General features: G+C 37.8%; 3 protein-coding genes and 2 long non-coding RNA genes across 5 annotated transcripts; 2 read left to right on the top strand and 3 right to left on the bottom strand.

Annotated features, from left to right (window-relative positions):
* Nucleotides 1-517: 517 nt before the first annotated feature.
* On the bottom strand, nt 518-1,705 carry LOC136063305 (uncharacterized). Its single transcript, XR_010624976.1, has 2 exons — nt 1,414-1,705; nt 518-1,266 (listed from the first exon to the last, which is right to left on the bottom strand). It is a non-coding gene; the product is annotated as an uncharacterized LOC136063305 (long non-coding RNA).
* A 9,739-nt stretch (nt 1,706-11,444) lies between these two features.
* LOC112035383 (uncharacterized) lies at nt 11,445-12,338 on the top strand. Its single transcript, XM_024068214.2, has one exon. It carries the CDS (start codon nt 11,445-11,447, stop codon nt 12,336-12,338), a length of 894 nt encoding a protein of 297 aa, XP_023923982.2.
* A 298-nt stretch (nt 12,339-12,636) lies between these two features.
* Nucleotides 12,637-12,960, top strand: LOC112035382 (uncharacterized). The gene has a single exon (XM_024068213.1). The coding sequence runs from the start codon at nt 12,637-12,639 to the stop codon at nt 12,958-12,960; it is 324 nt and encodes a 107-aa protein (XP_023923981.1).
* A 4,412-nt stretch (nt 12,961-17,372) lies between these two features.
* LOC112035381 (uncharacterized) lies at nt 17,373-18,339 on the bottom strand. Its single transcript, XM_024068212.1, has 3 exons — nt 18,274-18,339; nt 17,726-18,193; nt 17,373-17,609 (listed from the first exon to the last, which is right to left on the bottom strand). The coding sequence occupies exons 1-3, from the start codon at nt 18,337-18,339 to the stop codon at nt 17,373-17,375; spliced, it is 771 nt and encodes a 256-aa protein (XP_023923980.1).
* Nucleotides 18,340-23,124: 4,785 nt separating this feature from the next.
* Nucleotides 23,125-24,658, bottom strand: LOC136063299 (uncharacterized). The gene is made up of 3 exons (XR_010624975.1): nt 24,587-24,658; nt 24,197-24,253; nt 23,125-23,370 (listed from the first exon to the last, which is right to left on the bottom strand). It is a non-coding gene; the product is annotated as an uncharacterized LOC136063299 (long non-coding RNA).
* Between the last annotated feature and the right edge of the window lie 2,113 nt (nt 24,659-26,771).

Genomic DNA, 26,771 nt, shown 5'->3' with positions numbered 1-26,771 from the left:
GGGGGGGAGGGGGGGGGGGGGGGGGGGGGGGGGGGGGGGGGGGGGGGCGGCTTTGCTGTTGGCTATGTGTGGCAATTCTGGCCTCTAGCTCTGTTGCTTAACTAATTGCTAAGGGTTTTTCTATTTTTTCTTTTTTTGTGCTTTTGATGTGTGCGTTGTTACTGGGTAAGGACAAAATTATTTTATTTAAAATTTTTTAAGGGTTAGATTGTTTGTTTTGGGTAAAATTGATTGATTGAACTTAATTGTTTTTAACTTTACTAATGGTAATTTTTGTTGTTGGACTCATTTTTTTTGGGCTTAAACCTATAAATTTTTTATGGCCTTTAGAAAGAGAAAAATGTTAGAGTTACAATTTTTTTTTACAAATTGTTGATGTGGTGAATGGTTATTGATAAGTAAAAAAGTGATGTAAGTGGTAGGTTTAGATGCAAACAAATAAAAATTTACTACCTCAACAGTTTGTAAAAATGTTGTAAAAAAGTTTGTGACTATAACATTACTTTTAAAAGAATCAATAATATTATTAAGGGGTAAAGCGTAATTTTATAGAACGAAATTGCTAAAGGGGGGCCCCCCCAATACCCAAGTCTACCTCCGTCCATGCATTGCCGTTAAATAGAACCTAAGGTACATTTTTTTCTACAAAAGGAAAAATTATATTTGCTTCCCTCAAGAAAATTATATTTGCCCCCCTCGACTTTAAATCCTAATTCCATCCTTGGAAATAGGAGAGAATGCTTGCCAAAGTAAATCCCTTGAGAACACTTTTACATTCCCAATTGTATTTCCTAACACAGGACAAATGGACCAAATGTACATATAAAAAAAAAAATAGAGATGCAGCGGTGCCAACCTCATGATGAGGAGGAAGTATACCCTGTTACCGGTGTATACTTCCTCACACTCACAACTGTGTGGGTCCTACAACTAGTGGGTTAGGGTGTATTTTTCCCATGATGAGAGCAAAACGAGAGCATCTCTAACAAGCTAGCCTTCTCTAAATTTTGGAGAGCAAAAGCCACTGTTCACGCAAAATCACCCCTCCAATAGACTTGGCATCTCCATTTTTTTTTTTTAGATTTGCTACAGTAGCTCTCTATGTATGGAGAGCACTGTAGCAATCATTGTAGCATATCTAAAGAATATTCACGCTTAAAATAATACCCGGCTGAATAAAAAAAATAATTCTTTCTCTCTCATCCCTTCTCTCTTTCGTTCTTCAATCTTCAATCTCTCATGCTTCTCTGTCTCAATGGCTACAATCTAAAACATACCATAATCAAAACAAAAACCCAATCGAAAGATTTGAAACACAAAAAAAATCTTTCTCATAAGCCTAATTAAATCTGAACAACAAAATAAAACTAATCAAAAAAAAAAAAAAAAACCCATGTAGAACGCTGATCTGACCAATATGGTGATTAAGCTGCATGTTCTTAGAAGTGGGGAGGACTCTAATCTTTGTTCTCTGCTGGTGATCTATGCATGTTTGAAAAAGAATTTGTTTGTGTGAGATTGAGGGAGAGAAATTTGTGTTTGTGTGTAAGAGAAAGAGAACAAAAGAGAGAGGGAGAAGGGGAGAAATGTTCTGGAGACAACTAGAAAGACGAAAGGTCAAACAAAGGGTGAAGATAAATATTGGGGGTAGGTGGACGTGTGTGGAGGAGAAAAAACAAGAAAAAGAAAAGAAAAGAAAAACGTATGGGTGAAAAAAAAAAAACGTGTGAAAGAAAGAAAATAATATAAGGAATAAAAGAAATCAAAATTGAGTAACATTACTACGGTATTTTCACAATATTTTTACAATAAATTTTAAATGACAGATTATTATTAGTTGATATTGGTGAGTAAAAAAATAATTTTAATAATGGGTTCAAATTAGAACTAGTAACAACTTTCTATATAAATTTTGTTATAAAAGTATTGCGTAAAATGTTGTAAACATAATACTTCTCATTGAAAAATATAGTTGTTAAAAAAAGAATAAATAATGATAAAAAAAAGAATAAAGAAAGAATGAAAAAATAATATTTGAATGAGATAGAGAAAATGATAGAGAGTGCTGCAGCAAAACCTAAATGTCACTATTCATTCTCTAAACAGGCAAAAATTAGGCGAAAATTTAAAGAGGCTGCTGGAGATGCTCTGAGAGTGTTGCAGCAAAAAAAGCTTGAGCCCTGCATGAGTAGACTCTCCAAACTCGACTTGCTGTTCAATTATATGCTCTGCAAAACCATATATTAAGGTTTTGCTGGTATGTCACTAGAACCAGGAGCTAAGACAAGCTCTAAATGAGACGGAATTGTGGAAAGAAAGGATAAAAGGAAATATACCCAAAAAAAAAAAAAAAAAGCCATATTTCACGCATCTACCTTGGCCTAGATCATTTCTCGTGATTCCTCTATCCCCAGGTATTCGGAATGAGAGGCAGCAAGGAGGGCAACTCCAATGCCAGAACCAGCGGTAGAGTTTTGTTCATCTCTATTAAAAAGAAGGAAATAAATAAATAAATAAATTGCATCTCTATTAAAATTCCCTCCAATACAAACATGTAAGCACTTCCATACAGTTGACAGCCTCGACTTTGACGACTTCATCTCTACCATTCATTTTAGCCTTTAATGTTCCATACAGAACTATAGGTAGATTTTTTTTTTTTTTTTTTCCCTTTTTTGAGCCTTTGATCTTGAAACATAAAAAACCAAACAAAAAATTGAATCAAACATAAATGATCAAAAGAAAAATTTTACAATGTAAAAAGCTAAAATAAAAACAACCCCAAAGTTCAAAAACTAAAAATTTACTTTAATCATGATAATATTAATTATGAGTCTGAGCCATAGAATAAATAATTTATAAATGGAGATGATATTTTTCCGGTGCTTTGAGCTTTTCCTATGAAAAAAAAGAAAACAAATCTCACATCCACCAAAAGCATTGAATGTGAGTCTAATTGGAGGATAGAAAATGAGAAAGGAATAGAAAAGTGAAATAATAGAAGATATTTTAGTTTCTCTCATTTGTATTTGGTGAGGTTGGAAAAATGTAGGAATGAAAAAAAGAAAAAAGACTTTGTATAAATTTACTCATATACTCTTATTAAAAAATAATGTCCAATTAAAACAAAAAAAGTGTCAAACAACCAAAAAAAAAAAAAAATCAATCACTCAAATTTATTAAAAAAGAAAAATCATGCCCAAAAAAAGCAAGAAGAAGAAGAACAAAACCCCATGCCAAGGGGGGAAAAAAGTGAAAAAGTCCACGCCCAGGAAAGCAAAAACATTTTTTTTAAAAAAAGTAAAAAAGCAACAAGTAGATTCACGTAAAAGGAGCAGGGAATAGTTCAGTCATTGACTACCACTATTTCTTTCCCCTCTATTTTCTCTCTAAATTGAGGAGATAGAATTTTGGTGGGCGGAGAAAACACCTCCTACTAATTTTCAATCATTCCCTTCTCTCCAACCAAAAACCCATAAAATCAAGTTTATCTCCTCTATTTTCTATCATCTTCCTCTCTATTTCACCCCAACCAAATAGAACCTAAAGTGGACTGGGTTACTTCTACTAAGCTCAAATAGTCAGTGGCGAAGCCCCATTGGGCCCGAAGGGGGCCCTGGCCTCTCCAAATCTTTTATAAAAAAATTATTGGATATATTTGTATAATAGTGATCCTGCAAGTTTATCCCTTTTTAAAGAAAATATATGCTTTTAGCCCCTCATTCCAAGCTAAAATATATGCTTTTGGTCCCTCATTCCCGGATGGCTAATATATATATATATATATATACTAGCCTTAAACCCGCGCAATGCGCAGGATCATTTTATGAATTAGAAAACAATCAACTTAATCTATTTTACTTAATATGATGGTAAAATATGGAAGGGGTCGATGGTTAGTTGTTCAGATAATGATGCTATTGTGCAGATGTTCTTTTAAAAGACAGACATAACCTGGTATCAACACATGATCTACAAAAAATGTTAATTGAAATCCCATAAGTTATAACAAATTGGTTCAAGGTTTTTTTAAAAGTTGTGGGTTTGAGAGAATATAGTTATTGAAGTAAGAAATAAGTAGAAGAGAAATTTGGCTAATAAAGGAATTAAGGTTTTGGAATCCGGCTTGTAAGTCATATCAACATATAATTATGATCATTAATTTTTCCCAACCATTGCATGATAATCTAGAAATCAATCTTGTTATCATGGAAAATATCATCATTAAAACTTATGTTTAAAAATCTAAAGCATGTTCTTCTTTACTTCTTAAGTATAAAACCAAATTATCAATTATATTTGTAGCCAAACAAATCACAAGATATATCCAATTCTAAAAATCAAATCATAAATTGTATCCATTGACAGACAAATCATAAAATTTTCCAATTTTATAATCAAGAATTAATAATCCAAGCATTCAGTTAATTAAGACACATCCTAAATCATGAGAAAAACATGATTGAACTCATATCTAGAATCCCATCTTAGTCAATTGATATGAAGCAAGAACAATTTAAATCATTAAAGAACAACTATTGTGGGAAAAAATCAAATCACATAAATATTACTAATAATTCTTAACAAGATTTCATCCTCAACCCGAATTATAAATTTAGCTACTCATGGTAATTGAAAGAAAACACAAAAATAAAATACTGAACATTAAACTAGACAAATAAAACAAAACTAACTATCATGGAAGAAAACCAAAGAAGTAGCCTCACTCTCTATGTTCAGCCCCTAGCCCTAGCACTAGCCTCTCCTGAATTTTTCTCTAAAGAGCCTTTAAATATGTCAAGGAATCCTATTACAAGTTGAATTCTTGTTTGGAGAAAATCCCAGATTTTTAGGTTTCATTAACCAACGATTTTGGCCTATTTAACCTCAGAATTTAGACTTTTGGTAAACTACAAAGTTGTAGCCCTTTAAGTTAATTTTCCAGCCCAACTTGAATTATCTCGATTGGACATTTGAGCTTAAAATACTAACTGATGTGCAGGCTAGAATCCTAATCTGAATTGGACTTGGATTTTGTGCAAATTTCCTTTGATTCCTTGCTCCAATTGGACTTAAATTTAATTGGGTTAGTCTTCTCTTGAATTCATGCCTGGCTGGATATAAGTTGGCTTGATTCAATTGGCCTAGTCCCATTTTACATGTAAAGCCCTTGTTACCTACAACATAAAGATATTATATAATCAGTTACAAAATAGCATAAAAGTAAGGCTAAATATGTAGATATGTGAGTACTTTATTGTATATATTTCATGCATATCATTACTATACATTCTAAAGTATGCATATTGAAATTTGGTTACAAACAAATAGATTTGCATGATCAATAAAGATTTTCCTTTTGTATTAAAAGTTGTCCTAGCAACATTTATTTGAAACTTAAATATGAACAAAATAACATGCTTCTTTGTAATAAGCTCAAGGGGAGAAAGCTCGAGGAGAGAGAGAGAGAGAGAGAGAGATCAACACCTATTCTCTCTTGCTATTTTGCTTGAGAAAGGACCAAGAACATATAGAAAACATAGTGAAGGTAGTTGTCATAATTATGATTAGAGTAGTTTTTGGTGAGTCTGACCAATGCCAAATTCTAGTTGGTTCATTAGTCCTATTGTGGGTCACATATTTTTTTAGAGCTTCACATCAGGATTCCTAGAATTTCCTAATCAGTTATAGATTTTTCATTAGTCGCACTTCTGCATTTGTGAATAATAATAACAACACCTTCAAAACTAATTGAATTAACTTTACTTTGCTACAGTTTTTTCCCCAATTTGGTACCTAAACAGATTCTCAACTAAAATAGAATACAACATGCAAAATCTATAAAAATCCAATATGAGATCCAATATAGCCACTTGTAATAAGCACTCTAAAGAGCAAATATACAACAAAAGACCATTAAATTACATAACTCATCCTCATTAGGAATATACCTACTTCTCTTTATAGACAAATGCAAAAGCAAGTTTTGTAATAAATTGAAACAAACAAAAAAGATCAATAACTAAAATATAAATTGACCTTCTTATATTAGAAGGAAACTCCCACTCCTCTACTGTGATAACATACAAAGCCTAAGAGGCTTGAAAGAGCTAATATTGATTGACTTCATGTTCCAAATTGCAGACAAATTTGTAGATTTCATAAGGTTTTTTTTTTTGCCCAATGTAAAACATATGATCATGGAAATTCTCTCCTATCAATTTTGTTAATTAACTCTTTAAACTATAAAACTTATACAACAAATGCAATAAAGATGCATTGGTGCAGAAAATTTCTTATAAAAGTATTGTTTATACATAAAGCTTTCTAATTTTACATGAACTATCATAATTTTAATAATAATTGTAAAAAAAAATTAAAAAAAAAGTGAATATTCTACATTGTATGAATACTATATTCAAAAAGTTATATAACATATTATAATTCCAAAGGTTGAAAAAGAGCACTTGAGTTAATTATTTCAATGATTTTTTTGGCTTTTTCCAGCACACAACAGATAATAATGTGTCACCAAGGACAATAAAAGAGATGAAAAATAAGATTCATGTAGAGACGGACCCACGTTATGGCAGAGGAGGGCCATTGGGGGGGGGGGGGGAGAAGGGGTTAGGCGAAAATTAAAAATTTCTTCCAAAAACGTGTGCTGTGAATAGTAATAAATGTTATTAATTGATAACATTTCTTGATTTATTTTAGGAATTATTAACTATTTTTAGAAAATAATTGATTAACATTAATGTTGTTGTAGCATGTGGAGTATGTTTGGTTTATTTTTTGGACTAAATTTTGAAGCTATAGAGCTATATAATATGAAAATAATGAAACTTTTATTTGAATGGTTGATGATGGGAAAATTATCTATAATATTTGATTTTTTTAAAGAGAAAAAATTACAAATAATTTGAAGCTAGTAATGCAGCATTGCCTCTAGTGTTGATGTCCCAATTCATGAAAATTTTCAAACAAAATTCCAAAAAATTACCACTGATTAAATCAGTATCAATCCAAATTGTGAAAAATATGAGATTATAATGTTAACGAATGGGATGAAATTTGACAAAGCTTGTGTAGATGTCAGTTTTGATTTTCATAAACTTTTTTGTATTTATACTTTGGCCCCTCCCAACTTCGAATCCTAGTTCCGTCCCTGGATTCATGCCTACACAAAATCATTGCTAAATGATTTAGCAACAAACACAACAATTTTAAAAAACTCTTCCAAACTATTGCTTTCAAGTCGATAACAATTTGTCAAGGACAATAAAAGAGATGAAAAATAAGATTCATGCCTTTACAAAATCATTGCTAAATGATTTAGCAACAAACATAATAGTTTTAAAGAAGAAACTCTTCCAAATTATTGCATTTAAGTCAAGAACAATTTGTTTGTGAAAGCAAAAAAACATGTACATAACAAATAAAATATTAAATACTTTGCTGCATATGCACATTACACAATAATCAACCACGAATGACTAACCTATGCACTTTTACTTGCTATCTTTCCTTTTGCATATCCATTGTCCAGTTGATATTTGGCCCCAAAAGAAAACACCACCACCAACAAAAAAATAAACCAGCTGCAACTACACCACACTCTTTCTATTGATACTTATCAATTGTAACTTGCCCACACTGTTACAAATTTTTGGCTTCAGTCTTCTTGGAACCGAGTCCCTTAGGCATAACCACCATCAACCAAAGGCTTATTTAACATCTGGTTACTATAGCAGGCCATAACCTAGTTCCAGAGAAAAAAAAAATAGCAATCATAAGTACTAAGTACGAATGTTTGTTCTATCTTTTACTAAATGCTAACATAGTGATATTTAAGGAAACATTTAAACTTACTGGAATATGCAATAACAACTAACTAAAATTTAACCAAAAGAACCAAAGAAAATTGACGGTATAAAGATTTGTATAGCCTAAAAATTATGGCAGAAAAAAATGATAGTAAACTCTAAACTCTATAATGAAAGTAAGATAGAAATATTAAAGATGAAACAAATCAGCCTCTAATGATGAAGAAAATAATAACACAGGGAAACATAAAGTAAAATTGTATCTAGACTCAACTATTCGATGTATCCTACAGCATTAGACGCGCGTCCATCTGTTAGTTTGATCCAGTAACTCTTCTTGCAAAATACCAAAGTGTTGTATTTGGTAAAGAATCTTAGAAATCTATGTTTGAACAAAAGGACAGATCACAAAGCATAGCAAAAGAAGAATGCACTATATGAAAGAGAGACTACAAAAAGAAGCTGAAGCAATCATTGTAAAGAATTCGATCACAAAGCATAGCAAAAAAAAAAAAAAGACCGTAACAGTTTTATAGTTTAGTTGAATACAAAATAAGAATTCATTGAATTAAAAAAAAAAAATGAAGAAAAAAGCATATTAAAATATGCAATTCAGAGCCAAATCAAAACCAAACAGATCAATGGACAAAATTTAATTCAAATTATGAGATATATAGAGGGAAAATCAAGCTATCCTAACCTCTTAGTTTGATGCAACAACTCTTCTTGCAAAATACCTGTATTGTACCTGGCAAAGAACTCAGTATTCAACAAAATGATAGGGTAAGAAGGTTTTTAAAATCACAACAAAGAAAGATGAAAGAGAGACTACAAAAGAAGTGGAAGCAAACATTGTAATATGGTTTGAGTTGCAAAAATATGAAAAGATTGTTCCCATAACAAAGGTAATTTATTAGTCCCAAAAAATATTTAAGCATTAATGTGTAAACATACAACCATATTTAGTGAATTGTCCGCACAATGTTTAACATTTTTGTTGGTTAGTTTTTAACAATCTGTTGGCTATTTCCCATATGATGATGGCTATCGATTTGGCTTCCATTAGCCAAAGACATATAAAATAAATACTTAAAGCAAGATTAACATCAAACAGTAACACTTTTTGGCACAAACTTGAACTAGAAAGTTTGTTTTCGTCTTATAAATAAAGATTTTAAACAATCCAAGTTGAAATTTTACTTTTAACTACAATAAATCAAAGGATAAGTCCCTAATGTTACCAAAAGAAAAAACCAAATCAAAGCATCCAAAGAAAGAGAATCAACCAATCTATTTTTTAAAAAGGGTAAAAGAAGAACCCTTGACAATTAAGCAAGGGAAATTTTTTTTAATATAGATATATTGAAAAAGACAAATTGTAATTCAAGTAGTATAAGCATCAGATTTTAAATTAAAACATACATATATTGAAGATTGAAGATGCTAATTCAAATAGGAGAAGAAATAGTGAGATGATGTGGACCTTCCGTATATGTTGCAAAGGGGAGATGGGGGAAGAGCACAAACACAAACAGCAGCCGCAGAGAGGAGATAGGGGCAGAGCATGAACCCTATTAGACTTAACCCTATTAGTCCTTTATTTATTTATTTTTATCAATAAGTAATCTTCTTAGTCCTTTCCATGGTCTAAGCACCCTCAAATTTCATAGTAGCATTCATTATTAGTGTAGTAATAAGTTTTTACCATTAAATTAATTGTGAAAAATGGTTCCTACAAAGCAAATCCCCCCACCTTTCAAAGGCAACATAGCAATGAAAAATAACCCACTATTTGCCTATTAGATTAAACAATCAAAGTATCATCTTGGATGATAGTGAAGTCTTAGGAAATATGCTTCAAAAATATATATAGAAGAAGGAAAAACAGAGCTCTACCTTTTCACTTTGCTACTACTGGAATTTGCAGACAGCTTCTAAACTTTATGGATTTGGTCTTTCGCTATGCATGGCAAAAAGTAGAAAATAAACTGTGGGTTACTGAAGGAGGACATTGTAAAAGAAGCTGGGGTCTGCAAACAAACAAAGAATCAAGCAAAACCCCTCAAAAATCTAGATGCTACTCTTAAAGAACATGATTCTTTGATTAAAATACAATAACATGATTCTTTGATTAAACCAAGCTTGAGATAACCTATAGACTAAACATAAAACCAAAGCTTGATATAACCTAGAAACTTTAATTAAATCCAAACACAAATGAAAAAAAAGAAAAAGAAAAAAAAAAGGTCTCATATTAATACAAATAGAGCATAAACTGAGAATTCTTATGGTGGAGGACATCAAATACCGAAACTACACAATTAAAAATTTGCTAAAAACCCCTTTTTAATGTCGTTGAATCAAAGGCCAACGATTCAACCATAGCAACCCTTAATATTTCAATTGCTAGATATATATATATATATATATATATATATATGGGGGGGGCGTAAAGAATCTGGCAACCCCGGCCCACTTTGTACCAAGCCCAAAGCCTAGGCCGAGGAGGAAGAGACGCCCGAGGACGAAGTGAGAAAGCCCAAGTTGCCCAGAGACGTTGCTGAGGATAATCCTGTCCTCGGCCAATCAAGGCCATGGGAGGAGAAAGCAGCGAGCCATCAAAAGTAGCCTCCTGAAGCATCCCAGGATAAAGAGCAAGTACAAAGTGTCAGCCATAGAAACATGGTGGAAGAACAACTCCAGGATGAATTGTCACCTCCACATTAAATGCCCACAACTAAAATTCTGGCCGCATTAATGAGGAAATGACCATTGAACAGTGCAGCCTTGGTTACTGCAACCCTGAGAAAGAATGAGAAGGCGACTGATGGGACAAGCACTCAAGTAGCAACCTGCGTGATCAACAAATTGAGGGCCAAGATCAACTGAAAGGGGGTATATAATGTAAGAAATCCCCCTAAAAGAGGGGATAAGCAATTGGAAGTAGGAAAGACCATAGTGACTGGAATCATTGGAGAGATCTTTGTAACCAAGCATTGAAGAAATAACAAGAATCACACGTTCCTCAAGAGAGTGCCGAGGAGACAAATTTCATGCTTTAGCTTATATTCTTGTAATCAAACCCCTCCACAACCATGTTCGTTTGTTGCAATCCTCACTAAGGCCTAGTTCTTAAACCCATTCTCTACAAATTCATTGTATTGGGCTAGCTGGGCTTGAGTTCACTCATCCAACAGTAGAGGCGCTCAAACCTAGTCCCTACAATTGGTGTCGTCTGTGGGAAGAACTTGTGTGTTAGTAAGGGCAACAATCAAACATGGCAAGATCAAGCCCTCGCCAAGCAAGCCCTCACCAGCCTAAACCGGTTAGGTCCCAACAGAAGGGTAACTTCCATAACCTTGAGCGTGATCAAAATGAAGAGAATGGAAGGTTTCGAGAGGGAAGTGTACACACCACTCAAACCAGCAGAAGCCACTCACGTGGGGGTAGCCACGTGCTTTAGAGGCGAAATGACAACCGGGTCATGCAACGAGAAGAAGAAGTTAGGAGCCACGTATCTCGGAAACAAGATGATAAGCTGGCCATGTAGCAAGAGATAGAGACTTAAAGAGATAGCTGCGTCATGCACAACGAAGGCGGTCTCACCCTAGTCCTGACATGCCCTCCGAAGACGAAAACGACGACGATTATAGGCAAAGGTCAAGAACTCCTCCAAGCGAGACCTTCTCGCATGAAAAGGAGTACTACCGGAGGCGTAGACGTAAAAGCCCATCTCCTAGGGGTTTGGGGAGCAACGCCATGAGTAGGGCACTGGATAAACTCTCCAAGTCACTTTTTACATGTCACATAAAAGAAGCTATACTTCCTCGGCGATTCCAGCAGCCAACCTTCACCATCTATAATGGCAAAATAGACCCTGTGGAGCATGTGAGCCAATTCAACCAAAGGATGGCTGTTCATTCCAATGACGAGGCACTTATGTACAAAGTCTTCTCCTCCAGCTTGGGTCCAGTGGTGATGAGATGGTTCAATGGCTCAAAGACGAACTCCATAGATTCGTACAGACGGCTGACCCAGGCCTTTGGCTCCCTCTTCATTACAAACAGCAAAGCTCCTCGGCCCTTAAGCGCACTATTGTCTTTATCCACATATGATGGCGAGACTCTAAAGGCCTACTCGGACTGCTATTGGGAGATGTACAATGAACTAGATGGCAATTTTGGTGATGTCTCCATCAGCACCTTCAAAAATGGTCTCCTAGCTGGGCACAGCTTGAGGAAGTCCCTGACTGGCAAGCCTGCCACTAGTGTGCGCCAGCTAATGGATCGGATCGCCAAGTATAAACGAGTAGAAGAAAACCAGCAGCAAGGTAAAGGAAAGGAGAAAGTTGTCCCCCAAGAGAGAAGGGATTTCAGGTCAGACCGATACAACAATGGCCGCCCGAGGAGAGACTTTGCAGGGCAATCTAGAGCAGCTAACACACAGACCATCAGCACTATGTTCCGAGAACTAGTGCTCTGTGTATTGGAGGAAATCAGAAACGAGCCGTAATTTAAGTGGCCGAATAAGATGGCGGGAGAATCCATGAGCCGCAACCAGAACCTTTTACTGCCAATACCACCAGGACCACGAGCATACCACGGAGAACTGCAGAAACCTTCGGAGCTATTTGGACCAGTTAGTCTAAGAAGGAAAGCTAAGGCACATTCTGCATCATTCCAGCAGGCATTAAGGCTAGGCCCATCAGGAACTCCAGAGAGATAATACCCTAGGGCTGGCCGCGGGGACGATCAACGTGATCTTGGCCGCTCCGGGAAGAACAGGCACGCACCCTTCACGAGTGCTAACTATGGCTCAGCTGCTAGCTGAGTTGTCCCAGCTAGAGCCGAAAAAGGCTAGAAGGAATTTTCACCCGATTTTGAGCTTTTCAAGGGAAGACAAGGTTGGAACCATACAACCCCATGACGATGCGCTAATGATCACTCTTCGAATTGGGGACTATGATGTGAGGAGAGTAATGGTGGATGACGGCAATGTGGTTGAGGTCATGTACTCGGACCTCTACAAGGGGCTAAGGTTGAAACCAGAAGACTTGACGCCTTATAGCTCTCCCTTGATGAGCTTCGATGGGAAACTTGTTATTCCAAAGGGCATGATTAGACTACCCATCTAGACCGGCCCAGAGATAATAGAGGTGAACTTTATTGTAGTGGACACGTACTCCCCATATACAGCCATTGTCGGCAGACCCTGGCTCCATGCCTTGGGGGTCGTTGCCTCCTCATTGAATCAGAATGTGAAATTCCTGTCAGGTGACCGGGTCCTCGAAATCTGTGGTTGGCAATCCATAGCAAGGCAATGTATGGTTGCTGCCATTTCACAACGGCTCTACGTGGAGCCCTCGTCAATTGCCGAAGAGAGCTTATAGCAATCAAAGGCCCCAGTGGCGCCTACTGATGCAGCTGCCGGAGAGGCGAAATGTGAAGATCTGGCAAAAGTGGTCATTGGCAATGATCCAGAAAGGTTCTTTCAAGTTGGAGTCCAGCTGCCTCTTTAGGAAAAGAGGGAGTTGATTGAGTTTCTCAAGAGCAATATCGATGTGTTTGCATGGGATGCCTGTGACGCCCTAGGAATTGACCCATCCTTCGTCTGTCACCATCTCAACATCAATCCGTCTGTAATCCCTAAGAAGTAGCCGCCCGGCGCCCGTTAAGGGAATATGTAGACGCGATTAGAGAAGAAGTGATGAAACTTAAGCGTACGGGGGCTATAATGAAGTTTTTTACCCCGAATGGTTGGCCAATACTATGGTGGTCAAGAAGAAAAGTGAAAAGTGGAGGGTTTGCGTGGACTTCATGGACCTGAATAAGGCATGTCCAAAAGACCTGTTCCCCATGCCTCGAATAGACCAGTTGGTGGATGCAACTACGGGCCACCCCCGGATGAGTTTTCTAGATGCCTTTCAGGGCTATCATCAAATACCACTGGCCTTAGAGGATCAGGAGAAGATAGCCTTTGTGACACCCATCAGGAACTACCATTACAAAGTAATGTCGTTCGGTCTGAAGAATGCAGGGTCCACTTATCAAAGGATGATGACGAGAATGTTTGAGCCGCAATTGGGCAAGAGCATCGAAATCTATGTAGATGATGTGGTGGTGAAGAGCAAAGTGATGTTCGAGCATCTGAGGGATCTCGACTACACCTTCAACATCTTGAGGAAGTATAAGCTGTGCCTAAACGCTTCCAAATGCTCATTTGGCGTGGGATCTGGCAAGTTTCTAGGCTACATTATTACCTACAGGGGAATTGAGGTTGATCCCGACCAAATCAAGGCTATTAATAACCTCAAGCCTTCGCGAAACCCCAAGGAGGTCCAAAAGCTTACTGGAATGATCGCGGCATTGAATCGATTCATTTCCAAGTCAGTGGATAGATGCAGTCCATTCTATCTCTTGATTAACAAGTGGAAGGGATTTGAGTGGTCCGAGGACTGCATTATGGCCTTCTAACAACTCAAGGAGTACCTATCCCAGCCACCTATCCCGACCACTCATCATGTCCAATCTTGATGCCGATGAGGTTCTATATGCATATATCACCATGGCTCCTCATGCTGTGAGCTTGGTGCTAATACGTGATGAGAACGGCATCCAAAAGCCAGTCTATAACGTGAGCAAGTCGCTGCACGAAGCTGAAGTCAAGTACTTGCCCTTAGAGAAAGCCATACTAGCCGTGGTCCATGGTACATGAAAGCTGCCCCATTACTTCCAAGCCCACACAGTTGTTATTTTAACCCAACTTCCCTTGAGGGCCGTACTTTGCGCTGCCGATTACACCGTAAGGATCGCCAAGTAGAACACGATTCTAGAGGCCTTCGACATCAAGTATATGCCCCAGACCTCTATAAAAGGCCAGGTCCTAGCTGACTTAGTGGCCGAATTTGCTAAGCCCACAGTAGAAACAATAGTAGAGAAGCAAAACACAGAAAAAAAGTCAGTTAGGGTAATCTCTACCCCAGGGCCCTCACATTGGAAAGTGTACGTTGATGGCGCAGCAAATCAGAGTGGGTCGGGAGTGAGGCTAGTCTTGGTGTCTCCTAAGAAGTCTGTCATAGAGAAATCCCTGAAACTTGGATTCTCAGCCACTAATAACAAGGCCGAGTATAAGGCCTTGCTACAAAGGATGGTCATGGTGCAAAAGATGGAAGGTAAAGTAGTGGAAATGTTCTTGGATTTAAGATTAGTGGTAGGCCAACTAACGGGAGGCTTGGAAGCCAGAGATGCGAGGATGCAAGAGTACCTAAACAAGGTCAAGCGCTTGCAGTCGAACTTCGACTTTTTCAGCCTATCATATGTCTCCAGAAGTGGAAACACCCAAGCAGATTTATTGGCCACACTTGCTACCTCTTCGGCAAGATACCTGCCTCAGATCATTCTTGTTGAACATCTGGAAAGAGAAAATGAGGTGACAAATGGCACAATTCATATCCATCAAGTTGAAGTGGGCCCTAGCTGGATAGACCCTATAATAAGATTCCTCAAGGATGATATCTTGTCCGAGGAGAAATCAGAGGCCGAGAAAGTACGAAGAAACGCTCCTCGGTTCTGGTTGTCCGAGGATTACAAATTGTATAGGCGCTCCTACTTCGGACCATACTTACTGTGCATTCACCCTAAGGCGTCGGAATTACTTCTCAAAGAGCTCTAAGAGGGGATCTGTGGGAGTCACACAGGAGGAAGATCCCTGTTGCACCGGGCCATCACCCAGGGATACTAGTGGCCGGGGATACAGAGAGAGGCCTTGGAGTATGTTAAGAAGTGTGACCAGTGCCAAAGGTTTGCCCCAAACATTCATCAGCCAGGGGGGGTCCTTAACCCTTTGTCCAGTCCATGGCCGTTTGCCCAGTGGGGCCTGGACATTGTGGACCTTTTCCCCAAAGCACTGGGAAATAAGAGATACCTGCTGGTAGGCACAGATTATTTCACCAAATAAGTCGAAACTGAGCCATTGGCCAACATCAGAGATGTGGACCCTAAAAAATTCGTCTGGAGGAACATTGTCATGCAGTTTGGGGTCCCTTATACCTTCATTTTAGATAATGGACTTCAATTTGACAGCAAAGCCTTCAGAAGATACTGTTGTGAACTAGGGATCACAAATAGGTACTCAACTCCAGCTTATCCTCAGGGAAATGGACAGGCCGAGGCTGTCAACAAGGTCATAGTCAATGGGCTTAAGAAGAGACTAGATGACGCCAAGGAAAGATGGGTAGAAGAGCTGCCCCACGTCTTATGGACTTACTGGACCACACCTCGGCAATCAACAGGGGAGCTGCCTTTTGCCATGACCTACGGGGCTGAGGCTGTTATCCCCCTGAAAGCGAATTTCCCAAAGCTAAGGACGAGCTCCTTCACCCCAAGCAGTAATGACGAACTACTAGGGAAGAGCCTAGACCTAATCACTGAACGGAGGGAAAAGGCAATGATCCAGCTGGCCTACTACCACCAGAAGCTCAAGCAGGGATATGACGCCAATGTGAAGCTAAGACCACTAGCACTAGGGGACTTAGTGTTGAAGAAAGTTTTGGGTGCTACCAAGAACCCGTCCTATGGAAAGGTAGGGCCCAATTAGGAGGGACCATACCGAATTACCTCAATAGTAGGGGTGGGTGCATACTACTTAGAAGACTTAGACGAGAGACCTGTACCTTGTCCATGGAATGTGAATAACCTGCGAAGGTATTATTATTAATGAAAGCATTTCTGTTAATTCAAATTCTAAGTCTGTTATGATTGTATGTCTCGTACTTTGGGAGAAAAATCTAAGTGTTAGACAGAACCAAGGTCTTGTATGACCTTCAAACTCAAGCATATGGGGAAACTAGTTACTTCAAGAAAATCTAAGTACTAGACAAAACCAAGGTTTTACATGGTCCTCGGACTCAAACCTATGGGGAAACTAGTCATTTCAAGAAAAATCTAAGTACTAGACAGAACCAAAGCCTTGCATAGTCCTCAAGTTCAAGCCTATGGGGAAATTAACTGCGTTTAAAGATAAGAAAATAATAATACTCATACAAGGGGGTAGAAATCTGGCTCCTCGGACCACCCCGCCCCCTTTTTTTGACAACCAAATTCATAAGGTATGGGATTCATATTCCAAGTTCATAGCCTTTTGTAGTCTACTCAGCGAGGACAAGTCATAACGTTAAGATGGTTCAATTATTAATCAAAGTCTAAGTAGAAACTATCATTATAGACTTTGCCCTTTTTTGGCCGTTATTCCAAAATATAAAATAAGCCACACTATTGAGATGGTTTAGCTAATAATTAAAGTGCAAGTCATACAAGCAACAGAGCCCATCATAATAACAATAAGCACATAATGTAAACAGAAACTTCTTATATTTGATCCGAAACTTACATCACAATGTTCAAAAAAAAGGGGGGGGGGGGGAGGAAAATGTAAGGCGAAAGTCCAACTAGGGCAAGCCAGGGAGGTCTCCTTTATTTTTACCCTTTCCTTGGGGGGCTAAGTAGAAAGGGTCTCAGGATCCTTGGGGCCTTCCGCCGGAGGAGCAACCTACTGAGAATCAACTAAAAGAGACGTTTCCTCAGCATTAGTGGCCTGGGAACTTGTGGAAGATCCTGTAGCACCCTGGGGCACCTCCTCGCTTGAATCCTTATTTGTCCCGGTCACTCCTGCAGTTTCAACTCCCTTGGCAGGCGCATCAGAAGTGGCAATGGTCAAAGCGACTTCATCAGGGGTAGTACCAACTTCCTCAGGAACCACCTTAACCTCGGAGCTAGGAGGAGCAGCCTCAAGAATGGCAGGGGGTAATACACACGCTCTGCCTTCCATAAGTCAGATAAGGCCTCAACTCTAGCTTGCTTGACGGCCTCATTCCAAGTTTGGGAGCAGTAGCATCGGCATACCTTAGGCACTTGAGACTTGAGAAGGGTCTGGGTTTCAGCCACTCCTAAGTTGTAGGCCGCCTCCTCGGCCTTCTCCTTGGAGGTCTCGGCCTCTGTCCTGGTGAGTTCAGCCTCCTCCTTAGCCCTCAAGGCCTCTTCTCTGGCCCGCTCGGCGACATTCTTGGCCCCATCCACCTCTGCCATCTTTTTCTTTAGCTCTACGATATGCTTCTTAGAAGTCTTCAGCTGGTACTCCACGTCGCGCAGGTGCCTCGTCTCGTCCTTGGCCCTCTTTTGAGCATTAGCAAGACTTGTCTCAGTGGCGTCTCGGGCCCTTGTCATCTCCTTCAGCTCCTCCCTCGCTTTCGAGAGATCAGTCTCAGAGACTTTAAGGGTCCGAGCAGTGTCCAGATGCTTTTCACGCTCGAGGTCAAAGGCCCTATTCTGGTTGTTGGCCTCCTCCTCTAACCTAAAAGTGGCCTGGATAGCCTGCCAATCGAAACAAGCACGCATAAAGTTGAGAACTAAGGAACAAAATTCGACGAGGACACAAGTGTCAGAGATCCTACCATACCCAGATACCTCTTTAGGCTGAGGACGACCTCCTGCCTCCTCAGGCTCTCCAATTTGGCCATGTCAGCGGGGAGTAGCAGAGACCTCTCCAACGTATCGGCCACGAACGTGCCTTCGCCATCTCTAAAGTCCCTAAGGGAAGCATTGTCCCTCAAAGGCTCCCTGTGGAGTATTAGGGCGGGGAGCCAGGCTTGGGGCTTGGCCTGTGAGTCCACCTCTTTTCTTGGGCCCTGGTGCCCATTTTTTTGTTGCTTTGAGGGCCGCTGAGCTTTATCCTTCTCTTGGGAGGATCAAGATCTATTTGCTCTCATGGGTCATTTGCCTTTGTCTTTCTTATTTTTGGGATCAGTGGGCTTGGACCCTTGGGGCAGACTTGGCTTAGGTGGAGGAAGTGAAAGCCTAGACTGGGTGGAAGATAACCTAGTCTAGACCGGCTGATGCTTGGGTAAAGGCGAGGGAAGCTTAGATTGTGACTTCCCCAACATGTCCCTCCCCAGTTGGCCCTCAATCAAGTCGAACAGGCTGGTTTGAGGTTGTCTCTTGAAACCCATCTCAGCTTGAGTACCAGCCTCTGATGATAGAAGGTCTGCTTCAGATAAATGGGGGTCACCTAAGTCACCAGAAGGATCCTTGGACAGTTGGACTTGGTTAAATGCACCAAAGTCGTCCTCGGATGGACCCAAATCAGCTACCTCTTCTTCTCTTTCCAAACTCCCTCCCTTAGCCTCTGCAGCTTGGTGGGACGAGGAAGAGCTTGCCAACGGGACGCCCTCTAGGATGAAAGGTCCTTCAAAAAACGAGAACCCGTGCTTCACCACAGTGATTTGGCGAAGCCGAGGATTGCGGGCTCTAATCACGTACTTCAGAGCTGGGAATGACTTTTGGGCCAGATTGTACCCAAGGATTTTGTGAGCAGCCCTAACTTGATTATCAGCCTCGTTCATGAAGATCTTCGCCCTGAGAATGGATTGCAAATATTCTCGGTTGACCAAGTGGAAGTGCCATTCAAAGGCGCGTGGATCTGCAAAAAGAAAAAGCAATTAGCAACCAAATGATGCAAACTATGAAAACATAGCATATCAACCCTCCCCTACTCCGAGTACCTCACCTGGCTCTCCCTCTACTGTTGGGCAATGGAGGCTGTTGTGTCACTCCCCTGACACGATAAGAAAATCCTGATTTCACCCCTTACTGGACTCGAGGAGGCACTGAATAAGCCGAACCCTATCGTCCCTTGTCTTCATGTAGTAGGACTTACCCTTCAAATGTTGAAGATTGTAACACTAGTTTACATCGTGATGGGTTAATTTTAACCCCATCTTCTCGTTTAAGGCGTCCACACAACCCAAAAACCTGAGCACGTTGGTGGCGCACTAGGTGGGAGTCAATCTAAAATGCCTAAGATAGCCCCTCGTCACCGGCCTCATAGGGATTCTCATACCACCTTCTAAGAAGGCGATTATGGGAATCACTACCTCACCCTCTTTCCTCCTAATATGCCAATCCCTTCCTTCACAGTACCTTAAACCCACGTTACTGGGTATCCTATAATCAGCAATGAATTTCTCCATCGCCTCCTCAGACTCAACCAACCTCTTAAGTCTACCCATCCTAAAGAACGGTTAAAAAACTAAGGGAAGAGTGAGAGAAAGAGAAGGATAAGGGGAAGAGAAAATCAAAAAAGGGAAAAACACAAGACAAGGTAAGGAGAAAACTTACAGAAATGAGGAGAAGCTCCTCGGACGAGCTTTTCTATGCTAGAAAGAGACGAGTTTAATTGGAGGTTTGACCGGATTCAGGGTATGTGCGCAAGAACTCTTGAGTGCAAAAATAAAGAGGCAAATCGGCCCAGATGGGTATTTGTCCCCTCAATTAAAGAGGAACCGTGCAGATTTTTCCGCCCATAAATGCAAGAAAATCCCCACCGTTAGATCACCAACGCACCGTTGGATATGGGGCGCACAGAGCTGCTAGAGTTTACTGAAGTCACGCTCCGCATTCCAAGGCACCAGGAACATGCTTTGGACAAGTGAATAGACTCTAGCACTAACGTAAGACAAGACTGGACAAGCCATGACAAAGACCTGAGGACATCAAACCCTCCTCCCCGTCCGAGGTTCCGGACAGCAGGATTTTTAGGGGCTATTGTGGGGGGCCTAAAGAATCTGGCAACCCCAGCCCACTTTGTACCAAGCCCAAGGACTAGGCTGATGAGGAAGAGACGCCTCCACAACCATGTTTGTTTGTTGCAATCCTCACTAAGGCCTAGTTCTTAAACTCATTCTCTACAAATTCATTGTATTGGGTTAGTTGGGCTTGAGTTCACTCATCTAACAGTAGAGGCGCTCAAACCCAGTCCCTACAATATATATTTTAAATCCAAAGAAAACTCTAACATTCTATTTAGCTACTAGAAAAACATGGGATAAAATTAATGAAATCATAACAATTTTACAGGTTAATTTGCTCTGAGAACAAAACAGCACTAATGTGTTAATTGTGTTTTAGAATCAAAGAAAAGTTATTTTCTTCATATAAAAAATTCTGCAGTAAATTTTTCTCCATAATTTTGCATTAGATTTATTCATGTGTGCTGTGATTAATATATGAGATATATATATATATATATTGAATGCTCGAAAATGTGTTAAAAACACAAAAGGTGTTTAGACCCCCAAATTAAAGATTTCGGCTCGGTTAATTTTACTCTTACTTATACTAAGTGTGGAAAAGAGTAAAGGAGAGCAAACAAACAAAATAACTACTCTAAGCCATATTCATTAAAACATAGCAGTAAAATGAAAGCTAAAAGAGTAGGGAAGAAGAATGCAAACACAAGATAACACGTCGATGTGTTATCGAAAAGGAAACTGAAGTACTCAATATAAAACCTCTCCGCTGCCCTCCAAGCAGTAAATCGATCCACTAAACAGTCAGTAGGGATACATGAATAGCAAGAGACCCTTCAAGCCTAATCTACCCAATGCACGTAAGCCCTCCAAGCTCCTACTCCAACAAGGCTTCTCGGAACCGTGTCTTGTCTCGTAATATGCCCAATTGCATCTGCCAAAACCTGGCTTCTTCTAATGCTTCCCAAGAACACCAAAACCTCACTTGACACTCAGTATGAGTGTGATAAGTGTTTAGGCTCAACCTCTCAAGGATATGGAAATGGAAAGGTAAGAGTTGAGGAAAAACCACAATGGATTGTGTAGAGAAATATGGGTATAACAATCTCTAACTCTCAAGGTTTGTGGCTAGGGTTTGTTCTCAGAAGTACTCCGCAACATCTGTGGGTAATATAAGTATATATAGTGTGGGTACAGATAATGTGTCTCGCGGGAAGGCCTTACCCGCGTGATACTCGCGAAAACCGGCTATCTCTATCTAGACATGGCAAATCGAGCGGGTTGAGTCAGGTCATACAGGTTGCGGGTTAAATGGGTCACGGGTAAAAATGAGTCATTTTAAGTGGGTTAAAAACGGGTTCGGGTTATAGGTCGGGTCAGGTTGGGTTGACTCATATTTTTCACTTTTTTTTTTTTTTTAATAAAAAAACATGCATTTGCCATTTGGAAAGTTATGCAACAAATTACTTGATGTAAAATGTATTATTTTGAATTCACCACTTATATCAAGAATGAACTCAGTTAAAAATATTAATATTTATTCAATAAGTTTAATATTATCCAAATCCTAACATTGCTATCTAAAACAAAATAACGCAAAGATAAGTAAAACAAATACACAAGTTTTATTTCTACACAATATTAACATTCCAAAACATAAAACAAAATTACAAATGACTTATTGGATAACTCATTTGATAAAAAATAAAAACATATAAGAAATTTACAATCTTGAAAATAAATTTTATAATCTATTATCAATTGTGGTTGACACTCTATTTCAATTTGAAACATACAATAAAGTTTGATTGCTTACTTATTTATACATGGTCTTTTTTATGAATATCATATCATTGTTAAGCAACACATATTCTAGAAATATCAAATTTATTTTGAAAAGCCGTTTATTTTGGACATAAATTGTTGAAAAATAGGTCTAAGCATTCATAATTTATACTAATTTGATACTTTTTTTGAGAGAGTTTCAACTTATGGCGTCCGCTCCTGATGATATAGCTCTGTATCATCAGACCAAGACACCAATCAGTTTTTGGTGTAGGCGGGGATTAAACCCCAGATTTCTTATACAACTATCAGAGACTTTACCAGTTAAGCTAACTGGAACCCACTACTAATTTGATACTTTGACTTCACTATTTTCACACTTGTGAATATTTCTCACACGTCTACAATTTTAAATCTATGTTTTTAACTCAACAGATTATCTTGGCATGTACTTTGCTATTTGATATCTAAAAATCTTTACTCATTATAGAATGCTCAACCACATGCATTTATCTTTCAATAAATTTGTATGCGTTTTTGTAAATGTATCAATTGTTTCCTTAAAACTCACAATAAACAATTAAACCAATATTGTCTTAATTTTACTATTTTTTTTAAAATGGTTCGTATCAAGTTGACCCGAAAAAATACGGGTCGAGTCATAGGTCAACCCGTTTTTGCTTCAGGTCAAAAAAATTGGGTTCAGGTCGGGTATTTTTAGGGTCGGGTCAGAAAATTCTGACCCGTTTTGCCATGTCTATCTCCATCCTGTCCTGATTCTTCGCATTCCAATCATGTGCTGGGCACATGTATCACTTCGCAAGAAGCTTACTCGCAAGCTACTCGCGAAACAGCTTTATTCTTTAATTATCTTGAGTTTTCACACTCTCTCTCTCTCACACAAAACCCTTACAAATAAATCCCACATAAAATACAAGGTACATAAGATTGAACATATTTGCAATCAAATTTGATACAGAATTAAAGCCAACATAAACTAGTTGTAAATTACAACTTTACATTATTGAATTAGAACTTGATTCGGAAAAGGCCATGATTATCTTATCTTTGTTGCGATGCTGCATGTCCTTATCATGAACTTGGATAAACATATAAAAGTTGATGCAATCATAGCATAAGAGCATCTACGTCGGTAATCTTTTTCCATGCACCCCCACCCTAAAAAAAAAAAAAAAAAAAAAAAAAAAAAGAAAGAAGAGGAAGAAGAAGAAGAAGAAGAGAGACATTCTTAAACTTTACATGGTAAACCTTTGCCAAAGGAAAAACAAGCCCATAAGATTAACATAATGCAACGCCCATATATTAGAATTGAATAATACCAAAATTGGAACACATATATTTCAATTAACCACACACACAGACTGAGGAGAGAAATCCCATAGATCATTTACTCAAAAAATTAGATGTCAGAAGCTCAAACGCGCAAAGCAGCAAAAGAAACATCACAAATTTATGCATAAAGCCTTGCCTATTAACTTTTAAATCATCTAAATGCAGCAATATTAGAAGCAATTTTAAGGATTCTTTCCTACTCATAATGGCTTTTGCAACATAAAAATCACAATCAACATGTATACATTTCCTAAAGAACAAATAACAAATTTGTTAATGTTCTACTTCCAATATTCTTAAAGAGCTAATTAATTTCAAATTTAGAACCGAGATAGTAACAGTGTTCAATCCTAACCAATTTAAACTATAAGCTTTAGCAATTTCAAACTGGAAAACATAGGTTAGATAATGTCATTACGAAAAAGAATTAAACTAAAATTGAATATGTAATAACAACTAACTAAAATTAAAACAAAAGGATCAAAGAAAATTGACGGTATAAAGAGTTCTATAGTGTAAAAAATTACGGCAGAGATATGGTAGTAAACTCTATACTCTAATGAAACTAAGTTAGAAATATTATAGATGAAACATGTCAGCCTCTAACGATAAAGAAAATAATAACACAGGGAAACATTAAGTAAAATTGTACCTAGACTCAACTATTCGATGTATCTTACAGCATTAGACTCACGTCCAGTGTCATATCCTGCAAAAAAATGTTATAAATCTGGGTTTAAACAAAAGGACGGACAAAATTTTTTTTTTAACATTATACAAAAAAAATGAAAGAGAGACTACAAAATGAAGTTGAAGCAATCATTGTAATGAATTTGATCACAAAGCATAGCCAAAAAAAAAAAAATCAAAACAGTTTTACAGTTTAGTTGAATACAAAATAAGAATTCATTGAATTAAAAAAAATGAAGAAAAAATCAGACTAAAACATGGAATTCAAATCCAAATCAAACCCAAAAATATCAATGGACAAAATTTAATTCAATTTATGATATAAATAGAGGGAAAATCAAGCTATCCTAACCTCTCAGTTTGATGCAGCAACTCTTCTTGCAAATTACCCAAGTGTTGTACTTGGCAAAGAACTTAGTAAATCTATATTTCAACAAAATGACAAGGTAATAAGGTTTTTTAAATCACAACAAAGAAAGATGAAAGAGGGACTATAAAAGAAGTGGAAGCAAACATTGTAATATGGTTTGAGTCATAAAAGTATGAAAAATCGTTCCCATATCAAAGGTAATTTATCAGTTCCACAAAAATACTTAAGCATTAATGTGTAAACATACAACCATATTTAGTGAATAATCTGCACAATGTTTAACATTTTGTTGGTTAGTGTTTTACAATATGTTGGTTATTTCCCATATGATGATGGCTATGGATTTGGCTTCTATTGGCCAAGGATATATAAAATAAATACATAAATCAAGATTAACATCAAATAGTAACACTTTTTGGCACAAACTTGAATTGGAAAGTTTGTTTTCGTCTTATACATAAAGGTTTTAAACAATCCAAGGTGAAATTTGACTTTTAACGACAATAAATCAAAGGAAAAATCGCTAATGTTACCGAAAGCAAAACCAAACCAAAGCATCCAAAAAAGAGAATCAACCCATCTAGTTTTAAAAAGGGTAAAAGAAGAACCCTAGACAATTAAGCAGGGAAAAAAATTAAATATAGATATATTGAAGAGGATAGATGGTAAGTTAAGTAGTATAAGCATCAGGTTTTAAGTTAAAACATAGATATATTGAAGATTAAAGATTCTAATTAATTCAAAACGGTGAGATGATGTTGAGCTTCTGTAGATGTTGCAGAAAGGAGATGGGGGCAGAGCACGAACACAAACAGCAGATGCCGCAGTAACCCATCTATTAGAATGCCGCAGTAACACAAACCCAAACAGCAGATGCCGCAGTAACACAAACAGCACGAACACAAACAGTAGATGGGGGTAAAGCACGAACCCATCTATTAGAATAGATCTGTTTAACTCTTCTTTGGCTTAGAATTGTGCCACAATACATTGCAGCAATAAAGATGAAGCAAACATCAGACACACATTAATTTCAACGCTCCCAAAAAAGAAAAATCAATTCTGACTAAAATATGCAAAACAGTGGCAGTAGTCTAGTGGTATTTCTCTCTGCCTCTCACTGAATATGGAACCTCTGTTCTCTCTCAGTGTATTTTGCTTGTTCATATTGTTTTGTTTGTGTTTTATTAATATTGAAAAGGTTTAAAACCAAGCAATTCATTTTCTTCAAACGGTACTTTAACTTCATTAAAAAAATAATAATAATAATTTAAAAAGCACCCCCACACTGCCCAATTCTACACTCTCACGTTTAGATTAAAAAGAAACACTCCCACCCAAAAGACACACTCCAATTCCCACATTTAGACTTAAGAAAAGAAAGGAGAAAAAATAAAATAAAAACCCAATCCCTAATTTAACTCGAATAGCCCAGACTAAAGCATTCTTACCCAGATTCCTTAATCAAAATCAAATTTAATCCAAACACCTAAATCGATATCAATCCGACCAAAATAACCAAATCTAAATAACAATTAATCCATAAATTTTAACAATGAAAAAAAAAAAAGTTTACCGAGTTTGAGGTTAATCATATGCTCTTATTAAAAAATAATGTCCAATTAAAACAAAAAAAGTGTCAAACAACCAACAAAAAAAAAAAAAAAAAATTCAATCACTCAAATTTATTAAAAAAGAAAAATCATACCCAAAAAAGAATCCATCTAGTAAAACCCAAAAAAATAAATAAATAAGAAGAACAAGAACAAAACCCCCGGGGGGAGGGGGGGAATGAAAAAGTCCATGCCTAGGAAAGCAAAATTTTTTTTTTTGGAGAAATAGGTAAGTCATTATTATTGAGGTAAATTAGATTGGAAAACATTATTATTGTAGTCATTATTATTGTAGTTTCTCTAACCACACATCAGTATCAGCAGTTAAAAATGCTCTTCTAGCAAGGGAGTGAGCTAAACTATTACCCCCCCTACTGACGTGACAGAAACTACAAAGTTGCAAACAGACACCGGTTTTTTTAATATCTTCTATTACATAGCCCCACTGAGTCCTGTTAGAAAAACAACAAGTAGATTCTCATAAAAGGAGGAGGGGATATTTGTCATTGATTGCAACTATTTCTTTCCCCCCTATTTTACTCCCCAAATTGAGG

Source organism: Quercus suber, unplaced genomic scaffold, assembly GCF_002906115.3.
Source record: "Quercus suber isolate HL8 unplaced genomic scaffold, Cork oak 2.0 scaffold_509, whole genome shotgun sequence".
NCBI classification, from domain to species: Eukaryota; Viridiplantae; Streptophyta; class Magnoliopsida; order Fagales; family Fagaceae; genus Quercus; species Quercus suber.
Note: the sequence above shows the minus strand (reverse complement) of the source record. Positions and strands in the feature narration are given on the sequence as shown.

What these genes read in the sequence shown, in the direction of transcription:
- LOC112035381 (XM_024068212.1), bottom strand. Translation starts at nt 18,339, where the DNA reads ATGGCCAAATTGGAGAGCCTGAGGAGGCAGGAGGTCGTCCTCAGCCTA. An exon ending in TAAAGAGGTATCTGGGTATG is followed by an intron (nt 18,194 to 18,273) that starts GTAGGATCTCTG and finishes TTCGATTGGCAG; the next exon opens with GCTATCCAGGCCACTTTTAG. An exon ending in TCAAGTCTCAAGTGCCTAAG is followed by an intron (nt 17,610 to 17,725) that starts GTATGCCGATGC and finishes GCCATTCTTGAG; the next exon opens with GCTGCTCCTCCTAGCTCCGA.
- LOC112035382 (XM_024068213.1), top strand. Translation starts at nt 12,637, where the DNA reads ATGGCTCAGCTGCTAGCTGAGTTGTCCCAGCTAGAGCCGAAAAAGGCT.
- LOC112035383 (XM_024068214.2), top strand. Translation starts at nt 11,445, where the DNA reads ATGCCCTCCGAAGACGAAAACGACGACGATTATAGGCAAAGGTCAAGA.